Source organism: Gopherus flavomarginatus, chromosome 13 (genome assembly GCF_025201925.1).
Source record: "Gopherus flavomarginatus isolate rGopFla2 chromosome 13, rGopFla2.mat.asm, whole genome shotgun sequence".
NCBI classification, from domain to species: domain Eukaryota; kingdom Metazoa; phylum Chordata; order Testudines; family Testudinidae; genus Gopherus; species Gopherus flavomarginatus.
In genome coordinates this window covers 28,420,973-28,440,329 of record NC_066629.1, presented here as the reverse complement: position 1 = coordinate 28,440,329, position 19,357 = coordinate 28,420,973, and the positions used below count along the sequence as shown (strand labels likewise).

At 58.3% G+C, this 19,357-nt stretch overlaps 1 protein-coding gene across 1 annotated transcript; it reads left to right on the top strand.

The window, feature by feature from the left end:
- Positions 1-6,357: 6,357 nt before the first annotated feature.
- On the top strand, positions 6,358-18,888 carry SCN4B (sodium voltage-gated channel beta subunit 4). The gene is made up of 5 exons (XM_050921917.1): positions 6,358-6,424; positions 12,304-12,467; positions 14,011-14,233; positions 15,315-15,444; positions 16,340-18,888. Exons 1-5 carry the CDS (start codon positions 6,358-6,360, stop codon positions 16,431-16,433), a joined length of 678 nt encoding a protein of 225 aa, XP_050777874.1. The 3' UTR covers positions 16,434-18,888.
- Positions 18,889-19,357: the final 469 nt, after the last annotated feature.

Sequence of the window (19,357 nt, the reverse complement as noted above, 5' to 3'; positions counted from 1 at the left end):
TCCCCGTAATACAATTATTTTTTCTTCTCCACTGTCAGTGCAGCTTTTATTTTGGTGAGTTTTGCACAAAGATGCAGAAATGTGGACCATCTAAAAGTTCTGCAGCCACTGGTCATCAGCCCAAGCCTTCATTGTTGCAGAAGATTTTTGCCCTTGGGAAGGTTCTAAGATGACACCATATAATAAACTTATTGAATATTTGTGAATCAGTTTCTACACACAAGCAATGACGTGTGAAAATAGGACTGTAAGAGCTGAGTTCACAGGCAAAATAAATGCAGCAAAAGGCAATTCTAAAATTTGTGAACTGTTGTGAGACTTCACATAGACAAATAGTTATGAGAGAGTCTTTTAAATACTGAAAATGTGTGATGCAGAGTCTGATGGAATGTAGGGAAATTATTTCACTGCATCATGTCTCCTGTAGAAAGAAAGTAGCACGGGGGCAGCAGATTTTAATATTTTTTGGTGGGATCCAGAAAAGGTCCAAGGGAGTTTTGCTATGAGATGGGGCTCGACGTCAGTACTGAGTTTACAATGGTGCCAATGGTGCCATGGCAACAGGCCCATGCTGCAGACACAGTGCTCAGAATTAAGCGATGTTCTCAGGGCTATTGTACTCTATAGTAGTTTTCAATTGCCTGATAAATGTTTCAGCCATGCCACCTTTTCACTCAGCTATATCCTGATTAGTGGTGACTGGGAATGGGGGGCAGGGGCAGGGAGTGTAGCAGATGCCAATTTGAGGTGAATATTCTCTTGTCCAGACTATACCGGGTTTATGGTGCTTTGTGCCGTGGACAGGAGCAAAGTGGCTGGTGAATAACCAAGAATCTGGTTAATAATTGTTCTCTAAATTCAGCTTTCTTCTTTCTCTCTCTGTGAATTATCACTAATTCAAAATAGTAGTGTGCAAATTGACTGGATAATGGTAATAGCATAATCTCTTCTTATAACATTGTAAACCCTACTACCAAAGTGAGGGGGCTCTGGGTGGGGAAGTGCAGGGCATTGTGCAGCTGTGGAAGGGCTGTGGGGGGTCTTCACCTAGGGGCTGACTGGGCAGTGAAAGGATCTGTTGGGGGGTTCTGAGTGGGTGGGGAAGTGGTCTGGGAGGGCCCTGGGCATGGAGGTTTGTGGGGGTCTCTGGGTGGTGTGGCACTGGGCATAGTGAGGCAGAGGGGTGCTGGGCAGGGGTGTGTGGGGGTCTCTGGGTGGTGTGGCACTGGGTGTAGGGAGCCAGAGGGGTGCTGGGCAGGGGTGTGTGTGTGGGGGTCTCTGGGTGGTGTGGCACTGGGCGTAGGTAGTCAGAGGGGTGCTGGGCAGGGATGTGGGGGGGGTCTCTGGGTGGTGTGGCACTGGGCGTAGGGAGTCAGAGGGGTGCTGGGCAGGGATGTGGGGGGGTCTCTGGGTGGTGTGGCACTGGGCGTAGGGAGTCAGAGGGGTGCTGGGCAGGGGTGTGTGGAGGGGTCTCTGGGTGGTGTGGCACTGAGCGTAGGGAGTCAGAGGGGTGCTGGGCAGGAGTGTGTGGAGGGGTCTCTGGGTGGTGTGGCACTGGGCGTAGGGAGTCAGAGGGATGCTGGGCAGGGGTGTGTGGAGGGGACTCTGGGTGGTGTGGTACTGGGCATAGTGAGGCAGAGGGGTGCTGGGCAGGGGTGTGTGTGGGTCTCTGGGTGGTGTGGCACTGGGCGTAGGGAGTCAGAGGGGTGCTGGGCAGGGGTGTGTGGAGGGGTCTCTGGGTGGTGTGGCACTGGGCGTAGGGAGTCAGAGGGGTGCTGGGCAGGGGTGTGTGGGGGTCTCTGGGTGGTGTGGCACTGGGCGTAGGGAGTCAGAGGGGTGCTGGGCAGGGGTGTGTGGGGGTCTCTGGGTGGTGTGGCACTGGGCGTAGGGAGTCAGAGGGGTGCTGGGCAGGGGTGTGTGTGGGGGGTCTCTGGGTGGTGTGGCACTGGGCGTAGGGAGTCAGAGGGGTGCTGGGCAGGGGTGTGTGGGGGTCCCTGTGTGGTGTGGCACTGGGCGTAGGTAGTCAGAGGGGTGCTGGGCAGGGATGTGGGGGGTCTCTGGGTGGTGTGGCACTGGGCGTAGGGAGTCAGAGGGGTGCTGGGCAGGGATGTGGGGGGTCTCTGGGTGGTGTGGCACTGGGCGTAGGTAGTCAGAGGGGTGCTGGGCAGGAGTGTGTGGAGGGGTCTCTGGGTGGTGTGGCACTGGGCGTAGGGAGTCAGAGGGATGCTGGGCAGGGATGTGGGGGGGGTCTCTGGGTGGTGTGGCACTGGGCGTAGGTAGTCAGAGGGGTGCTGGGCAGGAGTGTGTGGAGGGGTCTCTGGGTGGTGTGGCACTGGGCGTAGGGAGTCAGAGGGATGCTGGGCACGGGTGTGTGGAGGGGTCTCTGGGTGGTGTGGCACTGGGCGTAGGGAGTCAGAGGGGTGCTGGGCAGGGGTGTGTGGAGGGGTCTCTGGGTGGTGTGGTACTGGGCATAGTGAGGCAGAGGGGTGCTGGGCAGGGGTGTGTGTGGGTCTCTGGGTGGTGTGGCACTGGGCGTAGGGAGTCAGAGGGGTGCTGGGCAGGGATGTGGGAGGGGTCTCTGGGTGGTGTGGCACTGGGCGTAGGGAGTCAGAGGGGTGCTGGGCAGGGATGTGGGGGGGGTCTCTGGGTGGTGTGGCACTGGGCGTAGGTAGTCAGAGGGGTGCTGGGCAGGGATGTGGGGGGTCTCTGGGTGGTGTGGCACTGGGCGTAGGGAGTCAGAGGGGTGCTGGGCAGGGATGTGGGGGGTCTCTGGGTGGTGTGGCACTGGGCGTAGGTAGTCAGAGGGGTGCTGGGCAGGGGTGTGTGGAGGGGTCTCTGGGTGGTGTGGTACTGGGCATAGTGAGGCAGAGGGGTGCTGGGCAGGGGTGTGTGTGGGTCTCTGGGTGGTGTGGCACTGGGCGTAGGGAGTCAGAGGGGTGCTGGGCAGGGATGTGGGAGGGGTCTCTGGGTGGTGTGGCACTGGGCGTAGGGAGTCAGAGGGGTGCTGGGCAGGGATGTGGGGGGGTCTCTGGGTGGTGTGGCACTGGGCGTAGGGAGCCAGAGGGGTGCTGGGCAGGGGTGTGTGGGGGTCTCTGGGTGGTGTGGCACTGGGCGTAGGGAGTCAGAGGGGTGCTGGGCAGGGGTGTGTGGGGGTCTCTGGGTGGTGTGGCACTAGGCGTAGGGAGTCAGAGCGGTGCTGGGTAGGGGTGTGTGGGGGTCTCTGTGTGGTGTGGCACTGGGCGTAGGGAGTCAGAGGGGTGCTGGGCAGGGGTGTGTGGGGGTCTCTGTGTGGTGTGGCACTGGGCGTAGGGAGTCAGAGGGGTGCTGGGCAGGGATGTGGGGGGTCTCTGGGTGGTGTGGCACTGGGCGTAGGTAGTCAGAGGGGTGCTGGGCAGGGGTGTGTGGAGGGGTCTCTGGGTGGTGTGGTACTGGGCATAGTGAGGCAGAGGGGTGCTGGGCAGGGGTGTGTGTGGGTCTCTGGGTGGTGTGGCACTGGGCGTAGGGAGTCAGAGGGGTGCTGGGCAGGGATGTGGGAGGGGTCTCTGGGTGGTGTGGCACTGGGCGTAGGGAGTCAGAGGGGTGCTGGGCAGGGATGTGGGGGGGGTCTCTGGGTGGTGTGGCACTGGGCGTAGGGAGCCAGAGGGGTGCTGGGCAGGGGTGTGTGGGGGTCTCTGGGTGGTGTGGCACTGGGCGTAGGGAGTCAGAGGGGTGCTGGGCAGGGGTGTGTGGGGGTCTCTGGGTGGTGTGGCACTAGGCGTAGGGAGTCAGAGCGGTGCTGGGTAGGGGTGTGTGGAGGGGTCTCTGTGTGGTGTGGCACTGGGCGTAGGGAGTCAGAGGGGTGCTGGGCAGGAGTGTGTGGAGGGGTCTCTGGGTGGTGTGGCACTGGGCGTAGGGAGTCAGAGGGGTGCTGGGCAGGGATGTGGGGGGGGTCCCTGGGTGGTGTGGCACTGGGCGTAGGTAGTCAGAGGGATGTTGGGCAGGGGTGTGTGGGGGTCTCTGGGTGGTGTGGCACTGGGCGTAGGGAGTCAGAGGGGTGCTGGGCAGGGGTGTGTGGGGGTCTCTGGGTGGTGTGGCACTGGGCGTAGGGAGTCAGAGGGGTGCTGGGTAGGGGTGTGTGGAGGGGTCTCTGTGTGGTGTGGCACTGGGCGTAGGGAGTCAGAGGGGTGCTGGGCAGGGGTGTGTGTGGGTCTCTGGGTGGTGTGGCACTGGGCGTAGGGAGTCAGAGCGGTGCTGGGCAGGGGTGTGGGGGGTCTCTGGGTGGTGTGGCACTGGGCGTAGGGAGTCAGAGGGGTGCTGGGCAGGGGTGTGGGGGGGTCTCTGGGTGGTGTGGCACTGGGTGTAGGGAGCCAGAGGGGTGCTGGGCAGGGGTGTGTGTGGGGGGGGTCTCTGGGTGGTGTGGCACTGGGTGTAGGGAGTCAGAGCGGTGCTGGGCAGGGGTGTGGGGGGGTCTCTGGGTGGTGTGGCACTGGGCGTAGGGAGTCAGAGGGGTGCTGGGTAGGGGTGTGTGGAGGGGTCTCTGGGTGGTGTGGCACTAGGCGTAGGGAGTCAGAGCGGTGCTGGGTAGGGGTGTGTGGAGGGGTCTCTGTGTGGTGTGGCACTGGGCGTAGGGAGTCAGAGGGGTGCTGGGCAGGGGTGTGTGGGGGTCTCTGGGTGGTGTGGCACTGGGCGTAGGGAGCCAGAGGGGTGCTGGGCAGGGGTGTGTGGGGGTCTCTGGGTGGTGTGGCACTGGGCGTAGGGAGTCAGAGGGGTGCTGGGCAGGGGTGTGTGGGGGTCTCTGGGTGGTGTGGCACTAGGCGTAGGGAGTCAGAGCGGTGCTGGCTAGGGGTGTGTGGAGGGGTCTCTGTGTGGTGTGGCACTGGGCGTAGGGAGTCAGAGGGGTGCTGGGCAGGGGTGTGTGGAGGGGTCTCTGGGTGGTGTGGCACTGGGCGTAGGGAGTCAGAGCGGTGCTGGGTAGGGGTGTGTGGAGGGGTCTCTGTGTGGTGTGGCACTGGGCGTAGGTAGTCAGAGGGATGTTGGGCAGGCGTGTGTGGGGAGGTCTCTGGATGGTGTGGCACTGGGCGTAGGGAGTCAGAGGGGTGCTGGGCAGGGGTGTGTGGGGGTCTCTGGGTGGTGTGGCACTGGGTGTAGGGAGCCAGAGGGGTGCTGGGCAGGGGTGTGTGTGTGTGGGGTCTCTGGGTGGTGTGGCACTGGGCGTAGGGAGTCAGAGCGGTGCTGGGCAGGGGTGTGGGGGGGTCTCTGGGTGGTGTGGCACTGGGCGTAGGGAGCCAGAGGGGTGCTGGGCAGGGGGGTAGCATGGTGCAGCATGGGCCCACACCGAAGGGGAAGAAGCAGGATGGCAGCACTGGGCTGGGCTGGACAGTGCCCGTCTGGCAGCTCCCGGGTTGTAAACAGTGCCCTTGTGCAGGGCTGGGTGTTTGAGTGAGGGGGGCAGGCTCTGACCTGGGGTATAGCAGGGGGTGCAGACACGTGGGCTCTGGGAGGGAGTTAGCAACTCAGCACGTTGTGTAAGAGAAAGAAGCTGCAGTGATTTCATACAGACATAGAAACTGACAGAGACACTTTTACAAAGTCAAAGCGCGAGAGGCAGAGTTTGAGGGAGGGAGGGGGCGTCTGTACAATATTTCACCGCATTCAGCCTCCTGGCTGGAGCAGTAACAGCCCCGCAACACGTGTGTGAGACAGGGAGGAGCTGCGGGGTCTGCGCTTTGACAATGTAGGAATTGGGAGGTCTGTGCCCAGCCCCAGGAACCCGCCCCCTGCTCCGGGGCTGACATGCAGCGTCCTGGGAGCAGAACGAAAACAGCCTCTGCCCCCCCACAACCCCGACACCCCCAGATTTCCCAGCACAGCGGATGGCTCATCCCCAGGGGTCGCTGTTCCCCCTCTCCCCCTCCCTAAACGGGGGGTTTGTCCCCGCACAGGGTCTGGCAGCGTCTCCCCCCCCCGGGCTTAACCCCGGCTACCAGCCCCCACCCCCGATTTCCCCCCTTCAGCCCCCTCCCGCCGCTACCTAACGCAGTTTGACCCCCCCTGCCAGTGAATGTCTGGCCTGCTCAGCCCCCCCGTGGTGCTTTCAACCCCCCCACAGGGCAGGCAGCGAATCGTAAGGAGAAGTGAGGGCAGAGAGAGGGCAGCGGCGACAGCAAAGGTGACTGCGCATGCTCCGTTCAGGTGCGCATGCTCCGTGCAGCCCGCCTGGGGACTCCGGAGCACACCCCTCCCGCTGCCCAGCTCGCTGCAGCCTCTGCCCATCAGGCACGCGGGGCTCCGGCTCCGGCTCCAGCTCCAGCCTCGCGCCCTGCGCCGGGACCGGGCGCGCCGCCTGCCAGAGCCTGCCCCGAGCGCCCGGCACCCGGGATGGCACCGGCGGGCGGGAGCGGGAGCGGGAGCGGCGCCCGGAGCTGGCCGGCGGCGGCTCTGCTGGGTAAGGGGCTGCGAGGGGACCCGGCGCGGAGCCCAGGCACCGCTGTGCTGCCCCGGGACCAGCCAGACAGCTCGGGCCGGAGGGCTCCCCACCCGGGCACAGAGCGCGTCTTCTGCGCCACCCGCTCGAGGCTGGGGACTCGCCCCCCAGCCGGCTCCGGGAGCCCCGTACGGGTGACAAGGCTGCTCCGCTGCTGCAGTGCACCGGGGCGAGGCAGGGCGTAGCTCCTGGGGCCTCTCCTAACCCCGAACTACCTCTATTACCCGCTTCTTAAGTGCCAGCCGCTAATGGCCCGAGTTTCTGCCTTGCTGGAGCCTCAGACAGCACACGGCTAAATCCGGGCTGGGGGGGGGGCAAGTGAGGCAATTTGCCCCGTGCTCCATAGGGGCCCCCCCAAGAATATAGTATTCTAAAGTTTTGCAACTTTTTGTGTGGAAGGGGCCCCTGAATCCTCTGGGCAGGCTTGGGGCAGTGAAATTGCTAGAGCCGGCCCTGGCAGCGGGGTGACTCCGGACTTGCACCCTGTCAGTGAGGGTGCCCTGTGTTGAGGAGTGGGGCAGGAACTTGCTGTTGGTAACTAGTCCAGGGGAGTTGTGTCTGGAGGCTGGAGCGCATGGTCTGCAGGGCTTGGAGACGGGCACCGGTTTGGAGCAATGTTTCACAGCGTGGCCGGTGCCAAGGGCTCACAAATCAGGAGTCGAGCCCCCCAAATCAGGAGACTTTTACAAAATACTAAATGTTGGGCTCTTTTTTTGATGGCTGGTTTCTCAGCCTTTAGGGAGCTCTCAGGCCATGTGTTCAGGCTTTTCTCTGCAGTCTGGAGGGCTGGAACTTACTTTTGTTCTAAAGGAAACTTGAGAGTCTCATGTAATCACAGGACTCCAGGAGCTGGTGCTTTAGGAAGAACATCAAATGTAACAAGGCTCCCCAAATAAATAGAGAGAGTCAATTAATTCTGGACAGTTTGCACTATCCCACCCACTGTTGCAATGATATGGTCCTGTATGACAGTGTGTATCTTTCTACACACTAGACCTCTCTGAGCCTCTGTTCCTATGTTACTGTAATTTAGTAGCTTTAACCATTTCTGTAAGTCCCATAAACACTGAAGTTATTGTTTCTTCCTCCTCGAAAAATATTTACATTTTAAAAGTAAACTCTATGTTTCCATGAGGAAAGATCAACCCACAGCAAATAGCTTGCTTTGATTTCCACTGCTCTGCAGTGAGTCGTGGGTAGTCGGCATTGCACTTGCATCCACAATCTCCCAGTGCTCCACTCAGGACTGGGGCGGATGACCTCCATTGTGCAGATGTGCAATCTGAGGCACTGAGGATAACTGACTTGCCAAGGTCGCTCCAGGAATAGAACCCTGGCTCCCAGGCCTTTGCCCTACCTGCGTCAAATACTAATATATACGCAGTGGTGTCTCCTTTGGTGTTTTCTCTCATAGGCGACATCATTCTCGCTGTGCTGATCTGCTAGCAGGGGGTACAGCTAGCTAACTGCTAAAATTAAATGGGGAAAATATGTGTCAGGGACCAGAGGAAACAATTGTGAATGTTTAATGCTGCTGAGAATATTAATAGTTATGGATTTAAAAATATTTGTCATACCTTCCTTCCCAGCAGAGGAAAAAAATGCATATCCAGGGCCCTGCTTGGAGCATAACACCCAAATCTGAGCTTGGGGGAGGTTCTGTAAAGGGCCCCGGCTACATCAAGGGGCTAGGAGCCAAGACACGCTGTGGCAGCTTTTTCTGGTGCTGTTTTCTCTGTCCCAGCAGGCCCCACATATGGCTGGTTCAGAGTGCCCTGTACCTGCCGAGGGTGTGGTTATCTGCTAGGCAGTTGTCCTAGTCTGTGCAGGGGGTTGTTCTTTGAACCAGGGCCCACTCTAGGTTTTTTGTTGCCCCAAGCAAAAAAAATTTTGGCTCCCCCCACCTCAGCCCTGGGCTCCTCCATCGCCCCCCTGCCACCCCAGCCCTGGGTTCTCCCTGCACCCCCTTCTGCCCCAGCCCTGGGTTCTCCCTGCACCCCCTTCTGCCCCAGCCCTGGGCTCTCCCACCCACCCCACCCGCACTCCCTGCTGCCCCAGCCCTGGGCTTCCCCCCACCAGTGCTGATTCCGCCTGCTTCCCGCCCTTGCCTCCAGCCGGTCCGGCGCTGGCAGGGTCAGGATAAGCAGTGAGGCTCCCGGGCCACGCAAAAGCCCAGGGTCCCTCCAGCCAGGGCTCCAGCCTCTAGGACCGGCCAAGACCTGGGACGGCAGAGCCGGGGGACCGTCTGGCAGAGGGCTGAGGAGCCAGGGCAGGGCAGCCCCAAAGGGAGTGGAGCCTCGGAGAGTGGGACGCGGGCCCCACACGACAGCGCTCGGGGCACCAGTCCCCACTATGGCTCAGCTGCTGCTCCTGGCTGCCCTGCTGCAGTCCCTGGGTGGCTCGGGCCGCTTCGCCCAGCCCCGGCTGCCGTGCTGGGGGCGGCTGCCCTGTGGCACCTGCAGGCGGCTCCATGCGCCCCATGGTGCGGCCCCTAGCCCGAGTATCCGGCACTGGGAGCCTACCCGGCCATAAAGCGTGGGCGCTGCTCCCCGACGCGAACTGCACCAGCCCCAGGGCACCCCCACATGCAGGATGCACTGCTGCTGCCAGGGCCAGCTCTAGCTTTTGCCATCACAAGTGCAAAAGAAAAATAATAATAAGGCTGTCTGTGGAATGCCACCCCTGAAAATGTGCTGCCCCAAGCCCCTGCTTGGTTTGCTGGTGCCTGGAGCTGGCCCTGCGTTGAACAGAGAATCTGAAAACAAGAATTTAATTGAATTTTCAGTACTTAAAATCCACTGCCTGTTGGAAAACTCCAGTGAGGGGCTTCTGGTAGGGCAAGGAGCTGTTGGTTCTCAAGATAATTTTAAATGAGTTGGAGAAATTAGAGAGGGAGGGACTGGGATATCAAAGGAGCTTGGAGTCCAGTGAGATTTAGGTGCCTAATTCCCTTAGGTGTCTTTGAAAATCCCAGCCCAGATAACCCAAGGGCAGCCTCATTTTAAGAAGGAAAAACTGGCCATGTGTTGTCATAGTTAGAACAGAGGCTCAGACGTTTTAAGCTGGAGTCATCTTGAGTTCTAAGACCAGGTGCTGGTTCTTCTGATCTCAGGAAAGAAATCGGACCCCTTTGTACCTCAGGCAACTCAGCCAGTCTTAAACACAAAAGGGGGGCGGGGGAGGAATCTCAGGGCAAATTGTCTGCAGCTGAGTAATTTAATTCTGCTTTTCAGTGGCTGCGGCTGTGAGGCTGATTGCACAGTCAGGTCTGGCTAGCCAGAGCCACCCCCAAGCAGGACTTGGGGGCAGAGAGGGAGTGGTACCTCGATATTACAACAGAGGAAGTGCTAACAGCTCTGCTCTCCTTCAGGGACCCTCACAGACTGTCCAACTCCTGTACCTCAAAGGGGTGGTTGTGGCCACCCCCCCTCCCCCAGCGTGCCGAGGTACCTAGGAACAGGGCTGAAGTGTAAAGGTTCTTGTATGATGGCAAAGCTGGATTCTGCTCCAAGCGGACTGTGAGCTCTCCCCTCCTTGGTGCTGTGTGGCAGGGGGTGGGCAGGAGGAGCCCATCTAGCCTGGGGAAGGGGTTCTGTCCCCAGTGAGCTGTCTGTGGGAGGGGGCAGGTTGATTGTTGTTAGTGATAGAAGTGCTCTTCTGCAGCCCTTTTGTAAAACAACAGAGGCCTCCAGTGGCCATATAGGTGAATCCCAGCCGCCCATTGCACTGGGCCCTCCGGGTCACGTTTCTGCCTCACAGTGGGATGCTGGCTGCTCCAGTCGATTTCAGGTGCTGTCCTGACCTGTCCCATGGCTGGTTCAGGTGCAGTCTGCTCGGGCAAGCCCAGTGCAATGCAGACGGGGTTACGTGAGGGTTGTTTTCAGTGATTAGAGCAGGCCAGGGAACGGGGAGTTAGAGCTCCTGCCTGGGTTCCAGTCCCAGTTCTGCCACTGACTGTGGGACCCCCTGGGAATTCAGCCAAGCTGCAGGGTGCTGGGAGGTTTAGTGTTAGCAAAGAGCTTTGAGAGTTTTGGTTGACGGTGCTGCAGCTGGGCATTGTTATTCCATGGGAATGTGCCAGCTCTTTCCTCCCCAGGCCAGTCCAGTGGGTGTTCCCCGTGGAGAAGAAATGGGACAATGCTGCAAAAACCTCGCTGCTCCTGCTTAGTGTTTCCTGCTGCCCTGCTCGAGGGTGTGTGTGTGCGTGCGTGTGTCTCATGCCCGGGTGGGCAGAGGATTTAAAATGCCGCCAGTGGCTAGAGTGAGTGGAGAATTCAGCTTTGTTAATGTTTTAAGCCCGCTGTGCAGTGATGGGGATAAGTGCTGTCCCCCAGTGCAGAGCAGTGGGGCTTGGGCCCTGCTGCATGTTTGAACAGCCCTTCTGATGTCTCAAGCAACCACCCTTGGTCTTGGCAACACGGGGTAACTCAAATTTCTTGATCTGAGATCAGCAAAGAGAAGTCTTCTAAAGCTGCCGCATTAGCAATGGAGGCAGAGGCAGAAAGGACACACGTCTACACAGGCCTCCTCTCTTTTGGTGCCTTTGATTGGTTGCTGCCACGGGACTTGTGCTGAGCTACACCACCCTGCTCTTTGCCATGTCACAATGTAGGAATTTTTTACCTTGGTTTTAAAACGTGTTTTGTGTTTGCTCCAGTTTGCTTTGCTTGGAGGGCTTGGGCTCAAGGACATTTTTGGAAGAAGCCAGTGACAGCTATAGCAAACATTCACTAATTTCTGTAGCTCGCTTGCGCCTGTCTGGACAGAGTTCTTACAGACCCTGCGATGCAGCCCTGCCCTGCCCTTTCCCTCAGGAAGGGGAGGCCCAGCTGCACTGAGGGAGGATGTGGGCCTGAGAGAGGTGGCTCCTCTGGAGGGAGCATCTCTGCTCAGGTGCCCCACCCCTCTCCCCTGCCTTCTTGGGGGACGCAGGCAGCACTGGACAATACTGCTCTGAGGGTGAGGAGTTGACTGATGACCCCAGGGGAGCCTGTCCCTCCTGGAGCCTGATGGGCCAGCAATCCTGCTCCCCAGCAGCGATGGGTCGCTGGGGGGGGTTGGTGAGAAGGGACAGATCTAACCAGACAGACCCTCTCTCCCCCAGGACGGTCACAGGGAAATCCTGCCCTGGAGAGTCGAACTCTTCGTAAATATTCTCTGGCACTGCCACTCTCCTTTGGCTCCTCTGGGCCTGGCTGGCTCTGACCGCTCCAGGGAGCACCTAACCCCTGGGCTGCTCTCCAGTGTTAAACATGAGAACAGGTTCACCCCAGTGTCATTTATCAAAGGTCCCATAATCCCTCTGTCTGGCTCGAGGGTGGGGTTGGGCCTCCTGACTAATGTCTCCTTTCTCACCCTCCAGAACAGCTCCCCCTTGCGGCCCTGCCCTGCCCTCGGCCATGGCCCCGATGCCAGGACCCATCCAGCCTGGATTATGCGGGTGGTGCTTGGCTTGTAGACACCTGAGCAGGACTGAGAGCTCCAGAGTGTGGACGCCAGGGGCCTGGGAGTGAAAGGCCAGAGCTGGGAAATGCTCCCCTCCCTGCTGAATGGTGACACTGCCGCTGGCCATAGCCTTTTCCCAGGACGTGGTCCTGAGGCTCTGTCCTGCTCTGTGTCCTCTAGGAAGGCAGCGCGGAGACTGGCTAGGTTAGTCTGAGGCATGTGGTGCCTCCAGGGAGCCCAATTAATGGAGCAGCAATCTCATCTTACCACCAGGTGACTGCATGACTGTAGCCTCTGGGCATGCCCCAGGAGATGCTGTCTCTGAATGGGAATCGGGTATTGGGCGCTGCCCCTGTGGAAACTGATGTGTCTTTGTTCTCTCTTTCCCCGGGCAGGTTTCCATCTCTTCGCCATGGCTGTCACCTTGGAGGTCTCAGTGGGGAAAAACCACCTTGTGATGGCTCTGAACGGCTCAGAAGTGCAGCTGCCCTGCATCTTCACCACCTGCATAGGCTTCAAGGACCTTGACTTCACTTGGTATTACAACAGCACTGAAGTGGTGCGTGGCACGCTCTGCTCCTCGCTGGGTTTGATTGCCAGTTCTCCCGGGTCCCCCTGGCACAGACCGGCGGCTAGCGCTTCAAACAGTGATTTGGATCCTGTTTCTCCTGCTTTAGGACACCCTGCTGGCCACAAGGGATCTAGTTTGGCAATTTCCCTCTCAGAGCCCACTGCACCCTAATGGCTGGGCACCATAACTGCCCACAGGAGACACCGCTAGGTGGAGCAGTTTCTCCCGCTCGGTTTGGCCACAGCAAAGTCACCATTTCATTTCCTGTAGGCATGTCTGTGAGCTTCGGCTTGGAAATGTCCCATTTCACTCAGGAGCAGGTCAGCACTGAGCAAAACACAGTGAATTTTCCAGCTAAACAGGCCCTTTCTCATGCTCGCCATGAGATGCCAAAGGGCCATTGGTTCTGAGAGGTGTCACTTTTCGCCCCTCTGCCTGCTAGTGTGAGGCATTGCTTCCTCCTGTCGGCCCAGCTGCCCGGCAGCCCTCCCAGCCTTGGCCAGCTGAGAGAGGACCTTGGAGCCTGCCTCTCTGGCCAGGTATGCACAGCACTAGCTGCTGGAATGCACAGCTCCTCTGCGTTAGCCTTGATGTGGCTGTGTCCGCTTCTGAGACAGGCACGCTTGTGGCTGACTGCAGCTCATGGATTCCTAGGGACAGAAGGTGGCTAATGCAGCCACCTGGCAACTGAGACAGGCCGGCTGCTTTCATGATGGCCTGTTGACTGGACTGCCCCATTCTTTGCCCCAAGCATTTAGCTGCTTCTCCCTTTCATGTGGGCGGCAGGAGGTGGAGAGTATATGTGTGCGTGTGCAGAAATGAGGGAGGGGAAGAGTTCTGGGGCCCAAGAGGCACTAAACACAGTAGTCATTTCATACAAATGTGGCTTAATAAGGAGAAGGGTCCCCCCCAAGCATTTGGCCAGATGCAGGTGAGAAGTGGGGTAGTTAACCTCGTGCTGAAGAGTCAGGAAGGGGCAGTATGCATGGAGTATGGTTCTGCCCTGCCTCCATTAACAGACCCCCCCTCCACTCTGCTCAGCCCCTTGACTTTCCCTGTTGATGACTGTTGCATATCACTGGTGCATACCTAGCCTGCAGGAGACATCTCGGGGGTGGGAAAGGGATGTGCTGAGAGGAATAACTGGCTCTGGGAGCCCTGGGCAAAAGCCAAGCATTTAGATTGATTCTTCCCCTAACCCGGAGGAGACAAAATCCTCGGAAAGCAAGGGAGGGATGGAAAGAGAATTTCTTGTCCCCTTGTAATCCATGTCTACACTACAGCTGTCGTTGACCCATGGCACTGTTACAGCTTGCTTGTCCCTAACCTGGGTGCAACATGGTTGCAAACTGTCATGTAGACGGGCCCCAACCCTCAGCCTTGGTAGCTCTGTGCCTGTACCACCCCTGGGCTGTGTCTGACTCAGCCGGTAGAGCTCTCAAGGCCTTCCTTTGTCTGGGGCTTGCTGAGTTTGCAGCCTGGCTGTGCTGTTTGCTTGCTCAGCATCCTGCTGCATTCCCTCCCACTGCAGATATACCATGGGAATATAAAGAACAAAGCATCCGAGCCGACGATGCTGTACGCAGACCCTCGGGTTCGGTTAATTGGCACAACCACTGGGAGGGAAAACAACATCTCCATCTCCATATTTGTGGACTTTGACGACGCTGGGAAGTACACCTGCCATGTGAAGAACCCAAAGGAAATGAATGCTGAACACAATGCCACCATCATCCTCAAGGTGGTCCAGGAGAGTAAGTGTCTGCCAGGAGGACCCCCTCCCACCCTCACTCCGCTGGTGCCGATAGACAAAGGTTCCCCTGAGTGACCAGCAGGATCGGGCAAAGCTGAAACAAGATATGCTGCTAGTGGCATAACAGGGGACTGGGACTCAGGGCTGCTGGGTTCTGTTGGGTTTCCATCAGTGTAAAGGAAAGTAGAATCTGCTCCCAGGAGTTCTAGTCTGGCTCAGGTGACCAGGTATATTCTAGTTAGTCTTCAGCAAATGGCTGCGTCCACCTCAGAAAAGAGCCCCAGGAGAGGCACCTGTTTAGGAGAGGATCAAGGCGGGATTGGTCGAGGGGCATTGGCAGAATTAGGGGTCTTTCACTTCACACCCCTCCTCCTGCCAAGAAGTAAGGCCGACCACTCAGAGTGGGTTCTGGCTTTTAGCTCCCTTGATCTATTTTGGGTGCCTAACTTGATACCCCTCATGCTGAGCACCCACAACCTGAGACACCTACAATCCCTCCAGGAGACGATGGCTAAAATAAAGATATGGGCCATCTCCTGTGGGCCCTGCTATAGGCCAGTAGCCAGGGGCACAAGGAGGGCGTTTATGGGGCAAGCTCCCTCCATGGCTTACGGTCAAGTTGAACCATGAGCTGTGCAGTTGCTGGAGAAAGCTTAGGGCAGCAGAGACTAGAGCAAGGGTCGGCAACCTATGGCACGCGTGCCAAAGATGATACGCGAGCCGATTTTTAGTGGCACTAGTTTAGTTATATAATATATAGACTTGTAGAGAGAGATCTTCTAAAAAACATTAAAATGTATGACTGGCACACGAAACCTTAAATTAGAGTGAATAAATGAAGACTCTGCACAGCACTCCTGAAAGGTTGACGACCCCTGGATTAGAGGGTGACACCCATGGTTGTTCGACTTTAAAGACTTGAACTGTTCTGCAGAGCAGAGGCAGCTGAGGGGCCCCTGCAGCTCCGGTGATGGCCGAGGGCTGAGTGTCCGTCTCCTGCTGCTCAGGGCCAGAGACACCATGCTGGTGGGACTCTTCTGGCTGGCACCTACTAACATCTCCTCTGGTGCTCTCTCCTGCAGTGGTACCCATGGACAACACGCTGACGCGTATCATTGTGGGAACTGTGGGCGGGCTTGTCGGCCTCCTCATCCTCATCCTCATCATCAAGAAAATCGTCCTGCTCATCCTCAAAAAGTCTCAGGAGAAGAAGTGAGTACAGATGGGCTTCCCTTCTCCTAGCCCCCGCTGCATCTGGCTGGGGGGTGCTGTGCGTAACCCTGGGCTGGGATTGTGCTGGGTGCAGCCTCATGTGTACCACATGCATGGACGTTTGTGCTCTTTCTGACACTCCTCCCCAGCCCAGACACCTGGGTGTTCACAAGGAGAAGGCAGGAGGCAGCATGACCCAGCAAGCTGGACCCAGAGCTGGAAACTGGGCTCTTCTGAGTTGTGTTCCCAGCTCTGCCTCTAGCTGGCTTTTCACTTCCCCATTGCCCCAACTGTAAAACTGGGCCAGGGACACCCAGCTAACAGGTCATGGGGCCAGCACGAGGATTTGTCTAACTGGTGCAGACATGCACAGAAGCCTGCTGCTGCCCTGTGGTTGGACAGTTCCCTGTGACCTGCCTTGCCCAGTCCTATTGTCAGTGCCCGAAGCACAGGGCCTCCCTTGGAGAGTGTGGCACAAACACTGTTAGCTCTGTGTTGGGGTTGTAGTCCTGAGTCCTCTGCCCAGCATGGGGAAGGCACGGCTCTTTGAAAGTGGGAGCCAGGGACTCCTGGCGTCTGCTGCCCACTCCCTCTGTGCCCTGCAATGTGTCACTTGACTTGTCTGCCCTGTGGGAATGATAGTGCCTCTTGGCGAGCAGGGAGGACCAGGCACTAGTGCCAGTCTAGTTTTGGAGCCATGCCTGCACGTCTCTCCCTCCATGGCTGCAGTGGGGGGCGAGCTTCTCCCCAGCTCTGAGTGCATACACCCCTGCGGCCTGGTCTCTGACAGGTGGGGAGGGGCAGTGACGCCGGGAAGAGGGGGCCAGGTGCACATTCAGGCCGAGGGGGGCTGCAGGCACCAGCCAGCTGCTGTAGGTGCTGTTCTCTCTCCTAGGAAGGAGTGTCTCGTGAGCTCCTCAGGGATCGACAACACTGAGAATGGTCTGGCAGGCTCCAAGGCGGGACAGAAAGCTCCACCAAAGGCATGAAGCAAACTCAGTCTGACCCATGAGGCAGCAAAACTCTAATGGCGGGGGGAGGGGCAATCTATTGTATTTTGAAACTAACCATGTTTGAGCCATCTCTGTATTACACACAGGCCTGCAATTTGCGCCGCTTCTCAGCCCAGACTTGGAATGCTGTGTGGCCTGGGAGCAGGCAGCTCTATTCTCTCTGGGAGGAAGTGGGTACTCCCTGCGATGGAGCTTGAGCTGGGGTGGGTGTGTGTTTTCATGTGGTGCGTGCGAAAGAGCGGCTGGGTTGTCACACACAAACGGCGTGAGGGCACTGAGCAGAAACGGTGCCTTGCGAAGCTGAGAGGGGGTGGGTGTCTCCTGCCTGGCTCCCAGGGGTGCTAACCTCTGGGAGGAGGCTGTGCATCAGGCAGAGGGCAGCTAGTTCCTGGAGCACAGCCCGCTGGAGCGCAAGGCTGCATGGAAGACTAGCAGCAGAGAGAGATGCTCCTGTCCCTGCCTGAGCATGGGGCTGGCTCAAGGAGGAAGGGGGCTCTGCTGCCATTCCAAGCACACTTCTGAACCAAATGCCCAATGCCACCTTTACCAAGCCTGGCTTTAATCTCTTTTCCTAACTGGATGAGGTAGCAGCGGGGCCCCTGCTGCTGCTCCTGGGATGAGCTCTCCCTCCCCTGCCATTTCCATTCCACCCCAGCCGGTGAGCTGCCCACTCGGTCAGTCTGGGCTTGTGCAGCTCTGTGGTACAGTCACCAGCTGCAGTTGGTGCCAAGGGTGGAATACGCTGCAGTCAGGGGTGGCTGTAGTCACGGGGGGGCAATGTCAGTTAGTTACATACAGCAGCCATTCACCTGCTACCCTGTGTGATTGCTATGGGCCTGGATCTCCACTGCCTTGCCCCTGGTGTCCTCACTTGCACTAGTGCAAGGGGAGTGCAGAGCACTGCCAGTCCGACTTCCTTTGCACATGGCTGCACAAGGTGCAGAGGTCCTGTGTCTGGCTGCCTGGCAAACCTGCCCTGTGAGCTCTGCGTGGAAAAGCTGGGTCAATAGTAAAGTGTTGGGGGGAGTAAGGGGAAGGATTCATTCCTCTCCCTGCACTTTGTCACTGGCACTCACCTGGCTCATGGTGAGGGCACTTGTCCTGCTCTGGGGTGTTCCCTGTCCTGCTGGCAGCAGTGCTGCTTGTGGGGGAAGGGCAGCTGGGACACTCGTGTAATTCTTGTTCTCTCCCTTCTGGAGGGTCCTTGTGACTCTGCACGACACCATGGTGATGGGCGTGCACCTGGAAGGAGGCAGCTGGGGTGACAATCTTCAGGTTTCTGACTGTCTTCCTGGGACAGAGGAAATATTGACAAAGTGCATCTGAGCCCTCGAGCTGAGGGCAGTGGCTGGTTCTGTGTCCAGTGCTGGCTGTGCTTTTACCTTCAGAAATCTCGACTCCCCTGCCCCCTGAGCAGCATTCAGGGGAAAAGGAGTCCAGATTCTGTGTTGGGTCCTAGCTGGGCTCTGGAGCATGGCACTGCGATCCCCACCAGGCTGCATTAGCAACGTTCCCAAAAAGCCAGGCCCACATTCTGCCTTCTGTTATGTGTGCCCAGACCCAGTGACGCCCGTGAGCTGCATGGGAGCAGCCCCTTGGAGTCCCCTTGCTGTCCCAGCGTGACAGGGTGGCAGTGAGGATATTGTCACCCTTCCTGGTCTGGTACAACCCACCTGGCAGAGCCACTCCCTCTGGAGCACTGGAGTTTTCTGTGGAACTACCAGAGCATCCTTTCGTCTTCCCTATGCGGATTGGCTGCTGCAGCCCCATGTCCTCACTGGATATGCTGGTGCAGAATTGGTGCCACGCTTTGTGACATCCCCTCCGGGAGGTTTTGTCTCCCACACGGGCTGGTGAGGTACCAAACATGTCCTCTCCCTGAGCCATCTGACACCCCAGTCCCAGCTGCACTGACAGTCCCTTTGGGGCTCAGCCATCTCCCAGAGCTCTGCCCTATGACGCTGGTCACATCTCCACCAAACACAGCCTTGTCTCATCCCAGGGAACACAGGGCTTTACCAAAGAGTTGCCATGTTGCTTGGTAACACCCGCAGTGCTGGGAATATTTTTGTTTTAGCAGCGAGCGCCTTATCGGCCTGGGTGCTGTCTGCATGTCCCTGCAGTGCAGCATAACCAAGCAGAGCTGCAGGTTCTTTGCATTGTTCAGCCCCACAGGGGTAGGGAGCACCAGATTGTAAAGAACAGGTTTGCACATCCCTGCCACGTCCGGGTGCTTTGTGCCATAGGGAGCAGCATGAATGGAGCTAGGGATTGTACTAAGCATAGTGTCTTCCGAAGGAGCCAATCCAGGCGAACTGGGGAATCCGTTTGGAATTTGTTTAAATAGCACCAGCCCCGCAGGGGATTTTCCTGCCAGCGGAAGTCGGGGGGATGTGCTGGGAAGTGCACTTCATGGAACGGAACCAAGCGGGGGAACCCCGAGAGAAGCCAGTGTGGCCGCCATGTCCTTGGAGAGGAGCTGGGCGCGTTGGTGGCCTGGGGGCTTTGGCTGCGAGAGGGCTGTGTATTAATGAGGAACTCCAGCGATGGGACTGGAGAGCCCGGGAGGCCAGTGCTAGGTGAGGACAGCCCTGAGTGATGCAGGAAGCCCACCGAAGTCTTTCTCTTGATGTCGCTGGACTTTGGGTCAGTGCCTCAGTGACTGTGATCATGAGAGTGAGTGCTGCAGAAAGTGAAAACGTCCAAGCGCAGGGAGAGTGGCCAGAGGCAGGCTGGGGACGAGGCCGTGGCTCCAGACTGATGTGCTGGCGTGTGTAAACACAGGCCGCAAGATTGTTGCTGTAAGGCACCGGGCCTGATTCTCCTGCCCTATGCCTACTTTATGCTGGTTTCAGTTGAGTCACTCCTGATGCCCAGGAAGTGAGTGGTGGGGCGTGAAA

Coding starts and splice junctions, on each gene's coding strand:
- SCN4B (XM_050921917.1), top strand. CDS start 6,358: ATGGCACCGGCGGGCGGGAGCGGGAGCGGGAGCGGCGCCCGGAGCTGG. Junction 12,468..14,010: donor ATTACAACAGCACTGAAGTG/GTGCGTGGCACG, acceptor CTCCCACTGCAG/ATATACCATGGGAATATAAA. Junction 14,234..15,314: donor CCTCAAGGTGGTCCAGGAGA/GTAAGTGTCTGC, acceptor TCTCTCCTGCAG/TGGTACCCATGGACAACACG.